This window comes from Strigops habroptila, chromosome 10 (assembly GCF_004027225.2).
Source record: "Strigops habroptila isolate Jane chromosome 10, bStrHab1.2.pri, whole genome shotgun sequence".
Classification (NCBI taxonomy): Eukaryota; Metazoa; Chordata; class Aves; order Psittaciformes; family Psittacidae; genus Strigops; species Strigops habroptila.
In genome coordinates this window covers 35889973-35911700 of record NC_046359.1, presented here as the reverse complement: position 1 = coordinate 35911700, position 21728 = coordinate 35889973, and the positions used below count along the sequence as shown (strand labels likewise).

The 21728-nt window shown below is 39.1% G+C and overlaps 1 protein-coding gene across 3 annotated transcripts; it reads left to right on the top strand.

Annotated features, from left to right (window-relative positions):
- The first annotated feature begins 533 nt into the window (after nucleotides 1-533).
- Nucleotides 534-20216, top strand: FBXO28 (F-box protein 28). 3 transcript variants are annotated; one of them, XM_030499774.1, is made up of 6 exons: nucleotides 557-785; nucleotides 6408-6517; nucleotides 7528-7666; nucleotides 10002-10197; nucleotides 11827-11880; nucleotides 18544-20216. In XM_030499774.1, the coding sequence occupies exons 1-6, from the start codon at nucleotides 573-575 to the stop codon at nucleotides 18936-18938; spliced, it is 1107 nt and encodes a 368-aa protein (XP_030355634.1). In that variant the 5' UTR covers nucleotides 557-572; the 3' UTR covers nucleotides 18939-20216. The 3 variants fall into 3 exon arrangements, with proteins under 3 accessions (XP_030355636.1, XP_030355634.1, XP_030355637.1); XM_030499777.1 differs by lacking the exon at nucleotides 18544-20216 and adding an exon at nucleotides 17562-17873; XM_030499776.1 differs by lacking the exon at nucleotides 11827-11880 and having other exon boundaries at nucleotides 534-785.
- Nucleotides 20217-21728: the final 1512 nt, after the last annotated feature.

Below are 21728 nucleotides of genomic sequence, written 5' to 3'. Positions count from 1 at the left end.
GAGCTTCTGCAGCCTCTTCAACTACCTTACTCTTGTGCTGCTTGTTCTACAGAGTGGGAGAAAAAAAGTCCCATAGCTTTGCCGTGACCTGCACAAGACAAAACCCCAGTTGTGCAGGGCTGGGCTGCTGGTGAAGCGAGCTCAGGGCTCCACTTCCAACTGCCTTGGGCAACATGGTCTAGTGTGAGGCGTCCCTGCCCGTGGCACAGGGTTGGAACTAGATGATCTTAAGGTCCTTTCCAACCCAAACCATGATTCTATGTACCTCATGTCAAAACCACACCAGGTACGCATCCTGAGGCCCTTAAACCTTGCTTTTAACCCCCACAACAGCGAGTCTCAAGCTTTTACTGCACACAATAAACCAGGTTTATTTCCAGCTCTTTGTTTTAACCCTGGTGGGGTCCCGAACGCTCGGGGACGGGACCAAGATCTGCAGGCGGCTGTGACAGCCCCTCACCTCACAGACACCGGCCGGGCGGGGCGGGGCGCGGCGCGCTCGAACGGGGGCGGAAGTGTCGTCATAGGAAGGCTGTCTCTCCTCCCACAGTGGAGGAAGGACGGGGTGGAAGATGGCGGCGCCGGAGGAGCGGCTCGTGTCGGACGGGGAAGGCAGCGCGCTGGGCTCGGCGCGGCTCTCCCCGCCCACCGTCTCGGAGTCTTCCGACTCTCTGGCGCCTATGGAGCTGCCTCCTCAGAGCAACACGCTCATGGGGTTGCCCATCGTGGCGATCGAGAACATCCTCAGCTTCCTGTCCTACGATGAGATAAGCCAGCTCCGCCTGGTAGGGGACGGGAGGCGGCGGCGGGGCGGGGGGCGAGGGGCCTTGCGGGACCCGGGCCCGCCGGGGGATGCCCGCCCCGTTGTCTGGGCACCGCCGGCCTCGGGGCGGGAGCAGCGGCGAGAGGAGGTGTGGACGTGGTGGCGGCCCTGGCTGCCCCCCGCAGGGCTGCTGCTGTCGCCGGTGGAATGGGGCTTTTTTCCTTCTCCCCAGCGGTCCGCCAGCCTCGGGTATGGGGGTGATGGGCGTGTAGGTGTGTGCCTCCATTCAGGCAGTCTTAAACGGCTTTTACCGTGCCCTGCTGCTTTCATTCCGTTCGTCCTCTGCGAGAAGCTGCTGGGCTGCTGGAGGCTTATTTCTCCTAGGGACTGCTTTCCTGGGGGGGCTTGTCTGTTGTGTTTCATGCGTGTGTGTTTATTTTTACGTGTACAGCTTAAGCCTACAAGTGCAGGAGATGGTGAGCCTGCTGCTCCAAAGACCCTGCCTTATCTAGAAATCAATGTGGAGTAAAAAAGAAGATGTAAAAAAGCCCTCGTGTGCCTGAAAGGCTGCCTGCTTCTTCCAGTCATAGTATTAGATCTAATAAAAGATATTACTTCTACCTCTGAACTTTATAATGCAAAAAAAAAAAAAAGCATGCAGCTGTCAGGAGATCAGTGTGTATCAATCTTTACCTGCTGGCCTAAGGAGCCTGATGTAAACTATGACATAATATGATAAGCTGCTATCTTATGGAATTTCTTATGAGGTTGTAAATGGAATAATAGGGAATTAATGCATAGCTTATGTAACCCTCAGTAAACTTGCATGTACTGTTTCTATTTTAAGAAGTCTTATTAGCCTAAACTGGATAATATTACAAGCATATTTCTGCAGAGAATTATACTGCATGTGTCCTGGATCAGCAACCCAAAGTGTTGCATCTTGACTGTAACTTTAAACTGAAAGCTCTTCAAACAGAAAATCTGTTCTTGTACTGCACCAAGTACACCAGTACCTAAATAGTGTGCTGTCAGTCTGCTAAAGACTTTTGCTGCCTCTGTGAAAGTAGGTAGTGGAGCTGTGAAAAAGATGTAGCACTGTCTTTTTGGATTCCAGCCACTGCTTTTGAGTACTTCCACTCTGAACGAAGAGAGGTAGGTATCCTGTTTGGGGCATGGTCAGTATTGCAGCGCTAGGCACAGCCCTTTGCTGCAACTTTCCCGTTGCACTTTATAAATGCTGGTACCCGTGGGAGCTGTAACCAGGCAGTAGAAGGTTTTTTTCATTTCTAAGTTAATGTTTGTAAGCAATGCTTTGTCAGCAGTGAAGCTGAGAATAGGAAAGATGGTGGTGTGAGGGCTAAACCAGCTGGTTTAGCTCTCAGTGCTTCTTAAGAAGTAAAATAAAACGTTTCTATGCTCTCTTGTGTAGCACCTGCAAGTTCGTTTTTCCAGATGACTGCCCCTTTCAGAAGTTTCAGAAATATGCAAACCCAGATTGGATAAATACCAGCTTTGACACACACAGAGAACAATACTAGACATAAAATGAAGGAAACTATTCAGTTGGTCTTTCCCTATTTTTAGTTTTTGAGTCAGTGACAGCCAAGAAACTTAATCTCCATCCAGTTCCTTACTGTTCCCTTAAGCACATCAGAAGGCATTATGAGCGTTCTTCTGAGAAGAAAGCACACTTGTCTTTGTTAACCAGCTGTAATACGGGGAACCAAAGCCCTTCTGGTTTGACCTAGTCGAAAGTACAGCTCATAACCACATAAGCCTGATCAGCTAGGGCTTTCTTGTGGCCATTCAGAGCTAAAGGTGTTCTTTTAGCAGCTCATTGAGAGGAAGACACTGGATGTTTTGCATAATGCCAGATGAGGTTGACAGAGAGTTATTTAAAAATAACAATGCCCAGGCATAAATTCATAACGAAATTTCATCACTTTAAGATTTTTAAAGGCTACAAGTAGTCTTGGGAGACGCTTGTATGTTCCTGCTCTTAAGATCTGTGTTCCACAACAGTAATTTTTAGTTCTCTGTGAGAACTGACTTGAGCTGTTTATCAAAGATGAATGGGTGTATCTTACAATGATAGTACTCTGCTAAAGATGCACTGCAGGACCAAATTAGTTGAATGACAGGGATTAAATTGCTTAGGTCTCATGCATATTAAAAATGTGTCCAAAAGCAGCCTCATTAACCCCTTAGAATGTGCATTCCTTGGGATAAAACATCTTGAAGAAGGTAGGAAGATACGGTCCAGGACATCAATCAGCCTAAACGAAGTTTCATCAAACTTGTAGACACAAAATATGGGTTCCCTAAACTGATCACTTGGATGCATGCTCTGTATACCAGCACTGAAGGAAACGAATGTCCTAATCTCTGTCTTTTTCTGGAGAACCGTAGCTTGCTGAACAAAGAAAAATAATATTTGAATTGAAGTGGTGTTGGATCTGCAGTGTGTACAAGAAGGCAGACTAAGGAGTTGACTGGGTGGGAGGACAGAACATTGGCACATTTTCAGATGAAAATAGAGATAGGAACCTTTATTGTTTGTACTGAGCATGACGAGGAGCATAATCTAAGGCTTAAAATCCATAAGCCTTTTTCTGTTCTCAGAGGCCAAGGCAAAGAACATTTCCTGCTGATGATTGCTGTCGGGCAAGGCAAGACCATGGGCCCCTCATTGTGCAAAGGAGCACTTGCTTTCCTGAGCATAATGCTTTCTGCTGTTCCTGGTGTTACTGCATTTAAAAACAGAAATTAAGCACTACTGGTTAAGCAGTGAAGTAGATTTAAATTAATGGAGACTGAACAATAGGTATTCAAAGTGCAGCCTTGTCTGAAATTATGCAGTCCTTGAGTTACCAAAATTTGTTCAGAGAAAATGAACGAGAGGAAAAGCAGTGGCATTTTGCTTTCATCCCTTTTGAGTATGTATTTCATCTACTTCCCCTGATATGCAATCATAAGAGAAACACAGAAAACCCAAAAGATGCTGATGTCTGAAGCTGTGATGTTCTGGACAAGCTGCAGCCTAGTACACTGATATGGAAGCTAGTTCTATTCCAGGTTTTGAAGACTTCTTTTACTGGGATTTTTTTTAATGACTTAAGCTCTGGAATTTTTACGTGAGTGGATAATAATGGTATTTTTATATTCAATTTTTTTTTCCACTCACATGCCTGAGCTTGGAAATACACTTCCATTGAGGCTATTACTACAGCAAGCATGATTAAAACCAGTCCACAAACTCTTTCTGTGCACACTCTGAGGAGAAGGTTATCATGGATTCTGACACACATCAGAAGTGTCTTAGATTCTGCAGCAAACTTGTGCTTGTTTCCTGCAGAGCACAAGGAAGGACTGAGAGCCTTTGGGCAGCATGGCTTTCATCCTTCCACAGCTGCAGTAAATCTGTATTTACGAGCATTTCTATTTTAAAGCTCCTTGCTGAAGTCATCAACATTTTGTCACTTATACTTTACCCTAGAAAGGCATTATGAAACACTGTGTCTGTGTGGCCTCTAAGGAGAAAAACATATATTGAATCTAAATACTTCAGGATATTTTTATCTCTGTTTTGATACCAAGTGGAGCTTGGAAGAAACAAGACATGCTTGAGGGAAGGGAAGCTGGTAGCAGTCACCGAGTAGATCGTGTCAGTTTAGTTTGTATAAGAGAGGTATATTGTTCCTAGAAATAGAGGTGCTGTATGGTTTAAATGATGAACCATGAACCAGCTGAGAATTAAGAAGTGATTGGTAAAATAAGTTGCAGACAAACACTGGTTTCTGGTGATACCTGTTATCTGTTTAGAGTTTGGCTTCTAGATTGATTATGGGCACAAATACGGGTAATGTCCAGAAATGAGAGCAAAGAATTACCCATTTTCTTGCACTATACAGCATGAAGAAGATTAGAAACATCCAGTGTTTAAAAATCTAGTGCATTTCGTGTTACCCATTGCGACTTGGTGTCTTGGATGCAGGAGGCCTTCAGCACACGGAAAGGTCCTTTCTGCCACCAGATGTCAGTGTGCACATGGTTAAACCCACTGATTCCTCGGAATTTGTAGTTAATAGTGTACCGAGGATTGTGTTTTCTTTTGTGCTGAACAATTGCATAGCTAACATAGCCCTTGTGTGGGTGCTAGTTCTTAATTCAGGGGTTTGACAGCATTAGAACTACAAGCAAGCTGTGAAGTCTTGTACTCAAAAATGGTAACAGGTCGAGGCATCCGTAATGCAGCTGATACCTCAGAAGGAACATGACAATTTCCTCCTCTCTGTAGTTGAAGGGCAGCATTATTGTTTATATACTGGAGATGATTTAGCTGATTCAGTGAATGTGGGCGAGAGAGTGATGAGACTATGCCTCTGTAGTTAGCCTGTCTCATTCTTGTCCTTTGACTGTTAACAAGGAAGGTCTAATCAAAGGAGCACAGACAGATTGACAGCAATTGCTTAAAGATCCATTCATATAGATGTGTTTGAAAATGGTCAGTTCTTACTCACAGAACTTATACTAGCTCTGGCTAGAAGACTCACTGAAGGTAGAACTTTCAGTCGTGCCTTCCATATAGACAGCAAATAATTGCAGGCTTTAATGGGAGAAGTGAGGATCTTCTTCCTCAAGGAAGGAAATGAATGTCCTAATCTCTGTCTTTTTCTGTTTATACTTCAAGGTATAAATTTAGATATATGAAGTGAATAGTTTATGGAGTGTTTATTTTAAAAAGGAAAAGAAAAAAAAAAGCCAAAACTAAGCCATTAGAAAGTGGGGTCACTGTGGAAGTTGTGCACTTCAATAAAAACCAAGCCAAAACCCAAAACCACAAAGAAATTCAATAGAAACAATTTCAAAGGGCAGTTGGTTCACTAACCTCACTCATCTTCAGCATCAGATTGCAACTGCTTTAAACTTTTGTATGAGTTGGCTTTGTCTCATAACTGGTTACATGGTGAAGGTTTAAATGTCATAGTTTATTGTGGGTTTTTTCTGCAGTTATTAACATCCTTTTTCCCTGTATCTGTTGAAAAAAATTGAGGCTGTTGGTACCCAACATAGTAAATAAAGGAATCTGTTAGAGAAGAAGATACTTTTTTATACAAAAAGGAATCTGGTTTCATGTGCAGTGTATTGCATAAGTGTTTAAATTTAATTGTGGCTGTCTTCAAAAACATAAGCCTGAAACGCTGAAGGAAACCCATCATGATTTCTTATTTTTAAAAGCTTCTTTTTTGAGACTCCAAAACATTAACTTGGTTTACCAGAATCACTCTGGAGACTATGTTAAAAGCCAGGCACAGGCATTTGCAACTTCCATTAAAATTGGAGGAAATTGTATCTGCTTATATATGGGTGGTATCCAGCCTCCTGTCTCTTGTTAAGCAATATCAGGAGATATTGATATGAGAGATTGTGAACTGCATGGAACATAGCTGCCTGTTTCTGGAGTATCCTGATCCTTGTTAGAGGTGGTGATGCCTTAAGCTCAACTACAGTTTCTGCTTCTTGAAATGTAGCAAAAGCCAATAAGAGAATCTTTTACCACCCAACAAGTATGGATAAGGTAATAATAAAAGTGACTTGTGGCCTTAATTGAGCCTTAAGTTTTCTTTTTACTTAAATCCAGGTTTGCAAGCGAATGGACTTGGTTTGCCAGAGGATGTTAAATCAGGGATTTCTGAAAGTGGAACGGTACCACAACTTGTGTCAAAAGCAAGTTAAAGCTCAGCTTCCAAGGTATGTACCAGTTAAAACTGTACTTATATTTCAACATGCTAGATTCTTTTAAGCAGAATATTGGAAAGGAATTTCTTGCTGGCTAATTCTGCTTATATATGTCTTGACAATTAGGGTCACAGTTGGTTTATTTCATTTTTTTTCCAAAGCACCTTGAACCTAAGATCTAATTACAGAATAATGGTGTGGATGAATGTAAGTTGTCATATACTATGTACAGGAATGTTGGAAGGTGTCTCTGGTATTTTAAACACAGAAAAGAGTGGATCTGTATTACTCAACTCTTGTGGCAAATCAAGCAAGGACTCCTAGGAATGAATAAATGCCATTCTTTTTCAAGACCGACTCCCTTTATTTATGATTTATCTATGACTCTGCTTGAAAAAAATGGCAAATTTTTTCAAGTGCCAAGGATTAAACAGGGAAAAGGAGTGGAGTTTGACATGGGAGCATTACTGGGAGCTAGTTTCTCACTTAAAGCAGTGTTTTTTGTCCTCTTTACAGCGAATTAAGTGTAGCTGCTGCTGTGTCCTATCAGGTTTCTCAGAGTGAGGAGACTAAATGCTGTTTATTGTAGAGATCCTTTGTCAAAATAACTTCTATCTCAACCTCAATTTTGTAGCAAGCACTAGTAATATATTAAATTTGTCAGTTGCGCTGAAGTATTAACTGTAGGAATATGGGAGGAGAAAAATATTCACACTGATTTAGTGTCTACTGCTAGTTAGTAGTGCAAGTTTGTTTTTAAGTAGTCCTAAATTACATATGGAGTTTATGGATCACATAAGGTGATTATTTAGAGAACAAATTCTGTCTCAGAGAGTGTAGTATGCTATTACTAGCTGGTTCTCAATCTGCAGAAGGTTATTTCCATACAGACAGAACTAATGTTAGTGGTTACGTTTTCAAACCTCCGAGGGTTGTACAGGTGAAATTAACTTGAGCCATTTTACCGTTTCATTTTGTTGACTCATTGTTAAATCAGTGTCACTTAATGGTCTGTCTTCTAGACGGGAGTCAGAAAGAAGAAACCATTCATTGGCTCGTCATGCAGACATCCTTGCTGCTGTAGAAACAAGGCTCTCTCTGTTAAATATGACTTTCATGAAGTATGTGGATTCCAATCTCTGTTGCTTCATACCTGGAAAGGTAAAACATATGCTTTATTAAGTGAATGTATATCGGTGTTTAAAAAGTATGATTGTGTAGCTTGGGACAGTTGGGACAACTGTATATAATGTATATATGAAACTGTGTTTCATAACTTGCAAACAAACACACAAACCAATGCTCTGTTATAACAGGCAGTCTGAAATGAATGAACCAGACTGTGCCTAATATTAGTTATTTTAAACTCTATTTCAATTTTCCCTTAGATTATCTCTTAATTCTGATGTTTGAATTGTGGCATATACATCTTACACAACCTTTTACAAGAAACACATGCTATGTAGGGTTTAATTCTCAATTTTAATTCCACAAAACGGCTGGAGCCCAGGTCATCAGAAGATGCAGTAATTTAGACTACACGTAACACTAAGCACCCAGTCAATCAGGAAGATTTTAGGCACCTTTCTTAAGGATTTGAGTACTTCAGATTATTTGAATTAAGGTATTTAATATGGGGAAACATTGTGCAGTATTTCAGTGGATGGAGTATTTTTGTACAGTTGGTGAAATTTGTTTTAATGTAAAGTGTGCTAAATATGACTACTCCTGAACAATTCCAGTGTTTCAGAATACTACCCCAACATAAAACATAAATGATGCAAGCAAGATGTGCATCAGAGATAGCACTGGTTTATAAGCTGTGATAATGGAATTGCTCAGGGGAATTGATAAAATCATGATCTGAGGAGGACTGGTACAGCTCAGGGTTGAAACAAGATCTGTGCACATTAGCCTAAGGTTCTATTCGTTGAGCTTTCCATTTTGAAATGGTGGTTGGTATTAATTCTTCATGGGCAGATAATGGAATTGCACTGGGCTGAGTGGAGACCTTAGCTGTTGGGTTCAGGTGAAGCATGGCAGGCATTTCTCCAGTACAGTGGGATAGACTGTTGGCATGAAATGTATTTTTATCTTGAAGAGGGGGTAACCTGATTTCTTTATACTCTTGTTAATGTGATATTTAATTTGAAATCATTATAATTTAAGATATTTATGCTTATTTGACTTTATATTTTTATATATGCCATGTATTTTTAAAAATGTAATATAAAGTTAAACTTAAGTCCTTGATTCTCACTTACTTTAGTGAATAGTAGACAGAAAGGCAATACTCAGCTAGACCTGGGGTGTGCGGGTGTGTGTGAGCTTGCCAGCCGTTTCCCTTGTGGGTACCGAGTCATAAGGACCTTGTTTGTATCCTAATACAACAGCTAAAAAGGGGGAGGGGGGTGTATTATTTACTTAGTGTATGAGCTTACTCTGTCAACAGAATCAAGGCTCAGAGTTCACTTACAGTCTGGTTCCCCCATGAAATTTTGTTTGAATGAAGCTGCCACAGAACTGTCAGGAAGTGAATTTGTGTTAGAATATGTGAATCCTGATTTGAGGTTTGGCATGCTGCGTGAGGGCTCCTGGTGATATCAGAGCACTGCTGCAACATTTTAAACTGAGGATGCTTTGAGGATGTTGTTGCTAACGGGGTATAGTGTGGGTTAAATTAGAGAAGTCTTTTATAAGCTCATTGTGTGATGAGATTTTTGTCTAGCTTTTGCAACTTTTTAGCTAAGCTTCCCTCATTAAAACACAAGATGCAACGGTATTGTCTTACTTATGATTCTAAGTCCTTAATATCTGTGCTCTTCAGGAGACTCTTCAATCATTCTTGACTCAGTGTCAGTATACCTGTGTCAGTAGTTTTGGTACTAAGAGACCAGCACTCTTATCTTGACCTCATGCTATAATTCATAGATTAGCAAGACACCTTTTGTCTCTCTCTATCCTACCGAAAGGGCTTGCTTGTCAAACCTGTTAAGAGGGTGCTTATGTTCTCTGCCAGTAGTGGATTGATATTTTGTAAAGTAATATATTTTGGACTTAATCAGAATTTGGAATATTTTGGGTGTATGCAAGTGGACTTGGATACATATTTGCAGCAGTTCACACTGACATAATTCTTGCTACTCCATTCATATGTTTCATAACTTACTGGGGAAGTGACTTGCTTCAGGTTCTCCAGAAAGAAATGATTATGCTCTACTGAGTATAGATTATGTAAGTCAAGTATGGATGTAGTGAAACAACATTTCACACAATGAGCCTGATTCTTTGAGTTTGAAGAGAGTTGTTATGACAGATTAAGTGAAGAGCTTCTCTGATATATCACAAACAGCACTTAATTTCAAAAAGCTGATCTAGAACTAAGCACACGGTATATGCAATATTATATAGTAAAAGCCCCTGAATATGCCTTCTAGAATGGTCTGAAATAATCTTGCCTTTACCATAAAATCCTAATTCTTCTTAAATGTTTTAGGTAATAGATGAAATTTATCGTGTGCTAAGATATGTAAACTCTACAAGAGCTCCTCAGAGAGCTCATGAAGTTCTCCAAGAACTAAGGGACATTTCCTCCATGGCTATGGAATATTTTGATGAGAAGATTGTTCCAATACTGAAAAGAAAGATGCCTGGGTCAGATGTATCAGGACGGCTGATAGGAACTGCCCCAGGTATTAATTCCATCGTAACATTGATTTTGTTTTTCTGTTAAAAATTACAGCACTGTATCTTTTCAAAGCTCCCTCCCTTAAATGTGAGCTTTATTACCTAAACATTGCTGATACTTGTTTCGTAGGAATGCTAACTGAAATTCATTTGCTCTGAAATTTAAGGAGCCTTTTTACTACCAAAAGAACAGTCACTTGAATGTATGTTAGAATTCTCCATAGTGCGTATTCATGAAACAAATGCTTTTGTGCCACTAATGAATGAGACACTATCGCTGCACTTGGTTGAAATTTGGCACATGAGATGACAACTTGATGCCTTTTATTTTTAGGACAATCAGCAAATGAATTAACCTAAGCTGTTGTAGTGCATAAAGGGCTAGAACATCCTTGTATGTGCTTTTTTTCTTACTTTCCTGGGGCACTAATGTCTACACTAACATGCAAAACACTTATAGGCAGTAGTTAAAAGGCAATTAAAATACTAGTCTATAAATACCCAATTAAACTGGTCCTTCATGTACTCTGTCAGACTTACCAGAACTTTTGTGAACTCAAGTCTAAGGTAGTTGTCTCATATAATGGCCAAAAGCAAAAGGTTGGTATCCGCATTGTTTTCCCTGTGCTGAACATCTTCACGCTTCTTGAGGACTGTAAAATTAACTCCCTAAAAAGATAACGTAATACAAATGAAAAGTAATTACATCTTAAGTAAAACCAATAGCCCTAACTGTGGGAGCTGCTTGTTGTTTCTGGTGTGTCCTGTTCACCTTTTAGCCATCAGTTTGTATACCACCTCTTAATTATATCCTGTTACTTATGCCTGAAGTCCATTGAGTCTCTCAGTTGCGGAAGATTGCCCAAAAACATAGATGATGTCAATCAGCTTTTCAAGGCCAAGCCTTCATGTGGCATAAGAATACCTCTCGTGTTGAGGGAGGAGCAAAACCCCTTTAATGGCGACCCTTGAGTGTCACATAACGATAGCTATGCTGGCATCCTAACAGGAGGAGGAGGATGTTCCTGTAGCCTGCTCCAGACTGTACTGTCTGTGCAGCACTTAAAAATTGCATCTTACTTGCAGAGGACACTACTAGAAGAGTAAAGTGATAGACACCTTGTGTGATAAAGTGATAGATACTTCACGATAGATAAAGTGATAGATACCCTGCGATAAAGTGATAGACACCTTTTACGATAAAGTGATACATAGAGATAAATCCTTTAGGATAGTGATAAATGCTTCTTATGATACGTAAAGTGATAGATGCCTTTTATGATAAAGTGATAGATGCCTTGTATGATAGTGATAAAAACCTTTACAATAAAGTGATAGATATCTCTCACGATAATGTGATAGACAATTTTACGATAGTTAGTGATGAACACCTTTCATGATACATAAAATGGTAGATACCGTTACGACAGATAAAGTGATAGATGCCTCTCAGAATAGATAAAGGAAGAGATACCTTTTACAAAAAATAGTGCTATACACCTCTTACAATTAAGTGATAGATGCCTTACAGTAGATAAAGTGACAGAAATTATAATGTAGCTCTTAGTCTCCTTGATTTACAGGATGTTTGTTAAAATCAAGAGTCCCAAGCACTAAATCCAGTTTGGTTTTAGGATATAGGAAGCGTCGTTGTAAAAGACGGAAAGTAAAACGTGTTCTTCCGAAAAGTAAGTTAAACAGTAGTATCTTGTTAAGTCCCAAACTACAAAAAAGTGATAGATGCCTCTTATGATAAAGTGATGGACACCTGTTATGAAAGATAAAGTGATAGATGCCGCTAATGATAGATAAGGTGATAGATGATGCTTGTGATAGATAAGGTGATAGATGGCTCTTACGATAGCGATAGATAGAATCATAGAATCATGGAATGGTTTGGGTTGGAAAGGACCTTAAGATCATCTAGTTCCAACCCCCCTGCCATGGGCAGGGACACCTCACCCTAAACCATGTCACCCAAGGCTCTGTCCAACCTGGCCTTGAACGCTGCCAGGGATGGAGCATTCACCACTTCCTTGGGCAACCCATTCCAGTGCTTCACCACCCTCACTGTAAAGAACTTCTGCCTTATATCTAACCTGAACTTCCCCTATTTCAGTTTGAACCCATCACCCCTTGTCCTACCACTACAGTCCCTAACGAAGAGTCCCTCTCCAGTATCCTTGTAGGCCCCCTTCAGATACTGGAAGCTGCTCTGAGGTCTCCACGCAGCCTTCTCTTCTCCAGGCTGAACAGCCCCACCTTTCTCAGCCTGTCTTCATACGAGAGGTGCTCTAGCCCCTTTATCCTTGTGGCCCTCCTCTGGACTCGCTCCAACAGCTCCATGTCCTTTTTATGTTGAGGACACCAGAACTGTACACAGTGCTGCAAGTGGGGTCTCACGAGGGCAGAGCAGATGGCTCTAAGGGTTGATAAAGTGATAGATGGCTCAGGATTGATAAAGTAATGGACATGCATATGATAGATAAAGGGATAGACACTTATGATAAAGTGATAGATACCTCTTATGATAAAATGATGGACACATTACAAAACATAAAGCTATAGATGACTCTACGATAGATAAAGCAATAGATACCTGTAATGATAGATAAGGTGATTGATGCCTCTAATAATAGCGATAGATGCCACTTAGGGTTGATAAAGTGATAGATACCTCTTATGATAGTGATGGACAGCTGTTATGAAAGATAAAGCAATAGATACCTGTTATGGTAGATAAAACAATGGATGTCTCTTATGGTAGATAAAGTCATAGATGCCTCTTATGATAAAGTGATGCCTTTAATGATACATAAGGCGATAGTTGTCTCTAATGATAGATAAGGTGATAGATGCCTCTAATGATAGATAAGACAATAGTTGTCTCTAATGATAGATAAAGCAGTAGATGCCTCTAAAGATAGCGATAGATACATCATAAGATGGCTCTTAGGATTGATAAAATGGTAGATAGCTCTTAGGATAAAGTGATAGATGCCTCCATAATAGATAACGTGATAGATGCCTCTAATGATAGGTAAAATGATAGATGTCTCTTATGATAAAGTGATAGATGTCTCTATGATCGATAATGTAATAGATGCTTCTATGATAAGTAAAGTGACGGATGCCTCTGATAGATAAGGTGATTGATACCTTTGATGATAGATAAATTGGTAGATACCTCTAGTGATGGTAATAGATGCCTCTTAGGATTGATAAAGTGATAGATGCCTCCGTTACTGATAAAGTGGTAAGATGCCTCTATGAGACAAAGTGATAGATGCCTCTATGATAAAATAATAGATGCCTCTATGATAGGTAAAGTGATAGATGCCTCTGATAAATTGATGTCTCTATGATAGATAATGTGATAGATATCTCTATGATAGATAATGTAATAGATTGCCTCTATAATTGATAAAGTGATAGATGCCTTTTGTTATAGATGAAGTGGTAGATGTCTCTTATGACAGAGAAAGTGATAGATGCCACTTACGATAAACTGATACCTCTAATGGTAGATGAGGTGATAGATGTCTCTTAGGATTGATAAAGAGATAGATGCCTATAATGATAGATAAGGCAATAGATGCCTCAATGATATAGAAAGCGGTAGATGCCTCTTAAGGTAGCGATGGATGCCACATAGGATTGATAAAGTGATAGATGGCTCTTGTGATAAAGTGATAGATGCCTCTTATGATAAACTAATGCCTCTAACGATAAGGTGACTGATGCCTCTAATATTAGTTAAGGTGATAGATGCCTCAATGACAGATAAAGCCGTAGATGCCTCTTAAGATAGCGATAAATGCCTCTTGGGATTGATAAAGTGATAGAACGCTCTTAGGATTGATAAAGTAATAGATGGCTCTTGTGATAAAGTGATAGATTCCTCTATGATGGATAAGTGATAGATGCCTCTAATGATAGGTATAGTGATAGATGCCTCTTACGATAAATTTACAGATGTCTCTGATAGATAATGTGATAGATTTCTCTATGATAGATAATGTGATAGATGTCTTAGATAATGTAATAGATGCCTCTGATAGATAAAGTGATAGATGCCTTTTATGATAAACTGATGCCTCTAATGATAGATAAGGTGATTGATGCCTGTCATGATAGATAAATGGTAGATGCTTCTAATGATAGCAATAGATGCCTCTTAGGATTGATAAAGCAATAGATGCCTCCATAATAGATAAAGTGATAAGATGCCTCTATGATGGATGTGATAGATGCCGCTATGATAGATAAAGTGCTAGGTGCCTCTTGTTATAAAGTGATCGGTGCCTCTTATGATAAACTAATGCCTCTAATGATAGATAAGGTGATTGATGCCTCTACTGATAGTGATAAATGCCTCTTAGTATTGATAAAGTGATAGATGGCTCTTAGCATTGATAATCGATAGATGCCTCTTATGATAAAGTGATGCCTCTAATGATAGATAAGGCGATAGACGTCTCTAATGATAGATAAGGTGATAGATGCCTCAATGATAGATAAAGCCTCTTAAGATAGTGATAGATGCCTCTTAGGATTGATAAAGTCATAGATGCCTCCATAATAGATAAAGTGATAAGATGCGTCTGTGATGGATGATAGATGCCTCTATGATTGATGAAGTGATAGATGCCTCTAATGATAGGTAAAGTGAGAAAAATTGATAGGTGTCTCTATGATAGATAATGTGGTAGATGTCTCTATGATAGATAATGTGATAGATGCCTCTTGTTATAGATGAAGTGGTAGATGTCTCTTATGACAGATAAAGTGATAGATGACTCATGATAAACTAATGTCTCTAATGATAGATAAGGTGATAGATGCCTCAATGATAGATAAAGTGGTAGATGCCTCTTAAGATAGCGATAGATTCCTCTTAAGATTGGTAAAGTGATAGATGCCTCCATAATAGATAAAATTATAAGATGCCTCTATGATAGATAAAGTGATAGGTGCCTCTAACGATAGATAAATTGATAGATGACTCTTATGATAAAGTAATAGGTGTCTCTGATAGATAATGTGATAGATGCCTTTATGATCGATAATGTAATAGATGCTTCTATGATAGGTAAAGTGATAGATGCCTCATGATAAACTGATACCTCTAATGATAGATAAGGTGATTGATACCTCTGATAGATAAATTGGTAGATGCCTCTAACGATAGCGATAGATGCCTCTTAGGATTGATAAAGTGATAGATGCCTCTATGATAGATGAAGTGATAGATGCCTCTTATCATTGATGAAGTGATAGATGTCTCTGATAGATAATGTGATAGATGTCTCTATGATAGATTACGTGATAGATGCCTCTATGATAGATAAGGTGATTGATGCCTCTAATGATAGATGAAGTGATAGATGTCTCATGACAGATAAAGTGATAGATGCCTCTTATGATAAACTGATGCCTCTAATGATAGATAAGGTGATTGATGCCTCGAATGATAGTGATAAATGCCTCTTAGTATTGATAAAGTGATAGATGGATTTTAGGGTTGATAAAGTGAAAGATAGCTCTTACGATAAAGTGATGGACACCTATATAATAAATAAACTGATAGAAGCCTCTTAGGATGGATCAAGGGATAGACACCTGTTACGATAGATGAAGTGATGGAGGCCTCTGATGATAAAGTGATAGATGCCTCTTATGATAGATAAATTGATAGATGCCTCTAATGATAGATAAGGTAATAGATGTCTCAACGATAGATAAAGCGGTAGATGCCTCCAGTGATAAAGTGGTAGATTCCTCTTACGATAGCGATAGATGGCTCTGAGGATTGATAAAGTGATAGATGCCTCCTGGATGGATAAAGTGATAGATGCCTCTAATGATAGATGAAGCGATAGATGCCTCTTACGATTGTGGTAAATGGCTCTTAGGATTGGTAAAGTGGTGGATGCCTCTTATGATAAAGTAGTAAATGCTTTTTATGATAAAGTGATGGGCACCTATATGATAGATAAAGGGATAGACACTTGTTATGATAGAGGAAGTGATGGATGCCTCTAGTGACAGATAAGGCGACAGACGCTTCTTGCGATAGATAAGGCGATAGATGCCTCATGATAAAGTGATGGGCACCTTTTATGATAGTGATGGACACCTCATGATAAAGTGATAGACACCTGTTATGATAGATAAAGTGATGGATGCCTCTTACGATAGTGATAGATGGCTGTTAGGATCGATAAAGTGATAGATGCCTTTTATGATAGTCATAGATGCCTCTTATGATAGAAAAAGTGATGAACACCTTTTACGATAAAGTGATGGGTGCCTCTTTAGGATGGTGAAGTGACGGGCACCTCTTTTGATAAAAATGGAAGATGCCTTTTATAATAAAGTGATCTGTACCTCTTAAGGAAGTGACAGACACCTGTTATGATAAAGTGATGGAAGCCTGTTATGATAAAGTGATGGACACCTTTTACAATAAAGTGATAGATGCCTTTTAGGATAGATAAAGCAATAGACGCCTCGTAGGATAGATAAAATGAAAGACACCTCTTAGGACTGATAAAGTGATAGATGCCTTTTAAGATAGATAAAATGATAGACACCTCTTAGTATAGATAAAATTATAGACTCCTCTTAAGATAGATAAAGCGATAGATGCCTCTTAGGATAGATAAAATGGTAGACGCCTCTTAAGATAGATAAAGCAATAGACGCCTCTTAGTATAGATAAAATGATAGACGCCTCTTAAGATAAATAAAGCAATAGATGCATCTTAGGATAGATAAAATGATAGACGCCTCTTAAGATAGATAAAGCAATAGATGCCTCTTAGGATAGATAAAATGGTAGACGCCTCTTAAGATAGATAAAGCAATAGACGCCTCTTAGTATAGATAAAATGATAGACGCCTCTTAAGATAGATAAAGCAATAGATGCCTCTTAGTATAGATAAAATGATAGACGCCTCTTAAGATAGATAAAGCAATAGACACCTCTTAGTATAGATAAAATGATAGACGCCTCTTAAGATAGATAAAGCAATAGATGCCTCTTAGGATAGATAAAATGGTAGACGCCTCTTAAGATAGATAAAGCAATAGACACCTCTTAGTATAGATAAAATGATAGATGCCTCTTAAGATAGATAAAGCAATAGATGCATCTTAAGATAGATAAAATGATAGGCGCCTCAAGATAGATAAAGCGATAGACGCCTCTTAGGAATGATAAAGTGATAGATGCCCATTGTGATAGGTACCTCTTACCATAGAGGAAGTGATAGATAGTTCTTATGATAGATAAAGTGATAGATACCTTATGATAGGTAAAGTGACAGAATTTATGCTGTAGCTTTTAGTGTCCTTGATTTGCAGGCTCTTTAGTAGAATCAAGATCCCCAAGCCCAAAACCTAGATTGATTTTAGCATTTAGGAAGAGTCCTTCTAAGGGATGGAAAGTAAGACGTGTTCTTCCAAAAAGTAAGTTCAAGTGTAGTACTTTGTTAAGCTCCAAACCACAAAATTTTAGAACTTTAGTTGTCTACAGCTAAGGCAGCACAGTTTTATTTCTCTATTGAAATATATTTAATATATTTATTCAGTAAGAAATAATTTATAGACACGTTGTTGGGTTTTGACCTAACATGTGTTAACACTAAGTTTAGATGATGTCCTTATGTAATTTTTTGATACAGCAAAAGGAAGGAAGCTTATACACAGAAAATTAATGATGAGCTGTTTTCCACACTACTGAAAGTCTTACATATTTTAAATTAAGCTAATTGTGCTCTGAGATACCATGTGCTCTTGTAATACACTTAAATCATAGAATCATAGAATGGTTAGGGTTGGAAAGGACCTTAAGATCATCTAGCCATGGGCAGGGACACATCCCATTAGACCATGGTGCCCAGGACCCTGCCCAGCCTGGCCTTGAACATTGCCAGGGCTGAAGAATTTACCACTTCTTTGGAAACCTGTTCCAGTGCCTCACCACTCTCATGGTAATGAACTACTTCCTTATATCTAACCTGAATCTCCTCTGTGTAAGTTTTAACTCATTACCTGTTTGTCCTGTCGCTACAATCCCTGATGAAGAGTCCCTTTCCAGCATCTTTGTAGGCCCCTTTCAGATACTGGAAGGCTGCTCTGAGGTCTCCACACAGCTTCTCTTCTTCAGGCTGAACAGCCCCAATTTTCTAAGCCTGTCTGTGACTGTAAATCTGTTGACATGTTCATGTAACTTACAACCAGTATTCATATTTATGTCTGGGGAGTAAGGATAAGTAAAATATGAAAACTGGGACACAGTTTCTGTCTTGAAGTTGTAGAGGATTAATTGCAGTTTTCTCTGAAGTTCCAGGACCTTCTGCTGCACTGACAACAATGCAGCTATTCTCCAAGCAGAACCCTTCAAGACAGGAAGTCACTAAACTCCAGCAGCAAATAAGAGCAAATGGCACAGGCTTGACATCGCTAAAGCGTGAAATCTCAGAGCTTCGCATCAAAGTGCAAGAGCAACAGAAACAACTCCAAGATCAAGATCAGAAACTGCTTGAGCAAACCCAAATCATAGGTGAACAGAATGCCCGATTGGCTGAGCTTGAACGCAAGCTGCGAGACGTGACGGAGAGCACAGTAGGAAATTCTTCAGGGTCTGGCTCAAACGAACAATCTCCTAGAAAACGGAGGAAGACGGTTGAATCTACAGACTGTCCTAGGAAATCTAAACGCCTTCGAAACAGAAAATAACTTGGGAGTAAACGGCACTTTCGGGAGGATACACTTATCTTTAGTAGCCCAAGCAGGTCTGCTTGTTTGTGACTAGCTTCATGGTGTCACTTAGGCTGCTGGTTCTTCAAAACGCCACTTAGACTTGAACAGTAATTTTCTTTCATTGAGACTTTTCCCTGCTTTCTGTATGGGTGGGCCTAATGCACAAACTCTTTCATATTTGCAACAGTTACATACTAACCAGACCTGCTCTGTTATGTTTTGAAAGGTTAACTTTTTTTTTTCTGTGCCGATGTGTTTAAAGTAAACTTATTTGTGTTTATGCATATGTTCAAATAAAAACCTTAAATAAATTCAGTCTTAACTGATTAAAAAGTTAAGCATAAAAACAAATGTCCTGTTCACTTGAAGGAAAGATCCATTTGTAAAATCTTGGTTTAGAGAACTTGACCTTTTTTTGTTAAAAGTGACCTTGTCTGGAATGTTTGAAAAGTAGTTAATACTTTTTCGGGGTCTATGTAACAAGTAACACTGACTTCTTAAGCTACAGTATTGGCTATATATTTTTGTAAACTTGTAGGGCCTCTCTCTGGTCTTCACATGCACTTCCCCTCGATGTAGGTCTTCGGAGCCATATTCCACATTTGCATGGATATATGCATGTGCAGCTTAGTCAGCCTACCAAAAGCACTTGCCTGAAGTTGTTCTGAACTGTGGGTGAGAGCACAGAGACCTATAAAGCAATTTCTTTATTCCTCAGCCATAGCTTAGCATCTGCTTTTTGACAGTAATGTGGTCTCAGAGGGGAGAGTTTGAACCCAGGTGCTCTTGTCTCTCTCACTGCCTGTAAATCACAGGTATGGTTAGCCAAAGCTGGAGAACTGAGATCACTTGATTCACAGGCCAACATTTAATCAGCGTCAAGTTGTCCCCACAACACCCAAGCTCAGGGGGACATGTTTGAATGAAATTCTGTATTATGGAAAAACTTCAACGAGTTTGTGTGTATGTGTTTGGGGTGGGGTGGAAATTTCTCTGTAACACTGATGACAATATCCTACGGTTTCCTTATCCTAAAAGGTAAATCACTTCAGACGAAGCTTTAATTTCTTTTGCACTTCTGTTTTGAGCTTGTAACTGGAAAAGCATGTCTTGCACTGTTCAGTCGCTGATCACCTTAACAACCTCAGAGTTGTGTACAGTGATTTCCCCCCCCCCCATATGTATATTTTTGGGACTTTATACAAATACCATTGTCCTTGTTTTTGTTTTAATGTACTAAACTATGTAGCTTTATCATTTGACTTATGATTTTTTTTAATCAGCTGCCGCTTTGCATTTAGGTGGTACTGAATTCCACTTGGTGTGGCACTGAAAATGCAAATACTGCGTTTGGAGCTGGTCAGAATCTTGCTGTTATTGCCACAGGTTAAAGTGCAAGTTTCTCATATGTTTTGTATGGCTGCCAGCATCACGTACTGGTTGTATTTAAATCGGTTGAACAAAGCAGAAGTTGTCTGCTGAAATGTTACACAGTTGTGGGGAAAGTGGCCTTTTCCTAAAACTTCAGCTACAAATTCTCCTTCTAAAACATACTAGCTCGTATCAGAAGTAACATTGCTAATGCCTAATATTTGATTTTCAAATAAACTTGTTGGGTAGTTTGTGTCCTTTAAAAAAAACCCCAACATTCTGCTTAAGAGAAGCATCTGGGAAGTGATACAAAGTTATCTGAGGGAAAGGCTAAACTGTTAAAGGAGCAAATTGGTTTTTTACTGTTATGGACCTCTTTGAGGTAGATATCTGCTGTTCGGTTTAAAAGCACTGGCATAGACTTTGTCTTTTAAAAAATAATCTTGAATCAAAGGTTCCAAGGATGGCTATAACTGCTGTGCATCATTTGATATAAATTCATTTAGTGGTCATTTATAATGACAAATTGATGTAATGGTCTTAACTACCCAATATTTGTGGTTAAATATGAATTGCATATACTGAAAAGGTTAATTCATATATCTCTGTATCTTTCACTTCAGTTTCTTTATTCGTTTCTAGAAGATGACAACAGTTCCCCCTCTCCCCCCCCAACACAATCTACAAATAGTTTCAGGTTATTCAAGAATATTTATTACTGTATTGGTGAATCTGTGTGTAAGCCACGTGTAAACTGAGCTGGAAAGAACAACAGCAGCCTATTGTTACATGAAACATTCGCTGTGAATGGTGCCAAGTTGGAACCTTCAACTAAAGGAAGTATCATGTGCTGCAAGTTTACAGGTGCATCCTGATCCTCTGTGTGCTACCAAAGGTAGTAAAGTTGAATGAGGCCCTTATGAAACTTAAGGGGTGGAGGGGGGATTGTTACAAGCAAGCTCCAAGAAAGGCCACAACAAAGGTATGCTACTGTTCTGTTTTTACTTCCTGGGGAGGGAGGGAGCTGACTGACTGGAATATACACTAGTGGTATAGATAGAATGTGGAAAACAATTAAATAATAGTAGAGGGATAGCTGGAACATTAATTTCTGACACCATATTGACCCTTAATAAATATAAAAGGGTGCATTTTGCAGTATATGAACAAGCTGATAAATAGCCTGAAGTAAAACTAAATCATTTCTGACTATTTCTATGCAGATTTGCATAAATTAATATATCAGCCTCAAAAAGTGCAGTGTTAGTAGCAGTTAGTGATCACAGAATCTGTTCAAGGTAGAACCTCAAATTAGTGAGACTAAGGTGTAATTTACAAGTTAATATGAAAAATCATTTTATTTGCAGTGTCTTCAGTTTTAGCACTTGTAGCAAG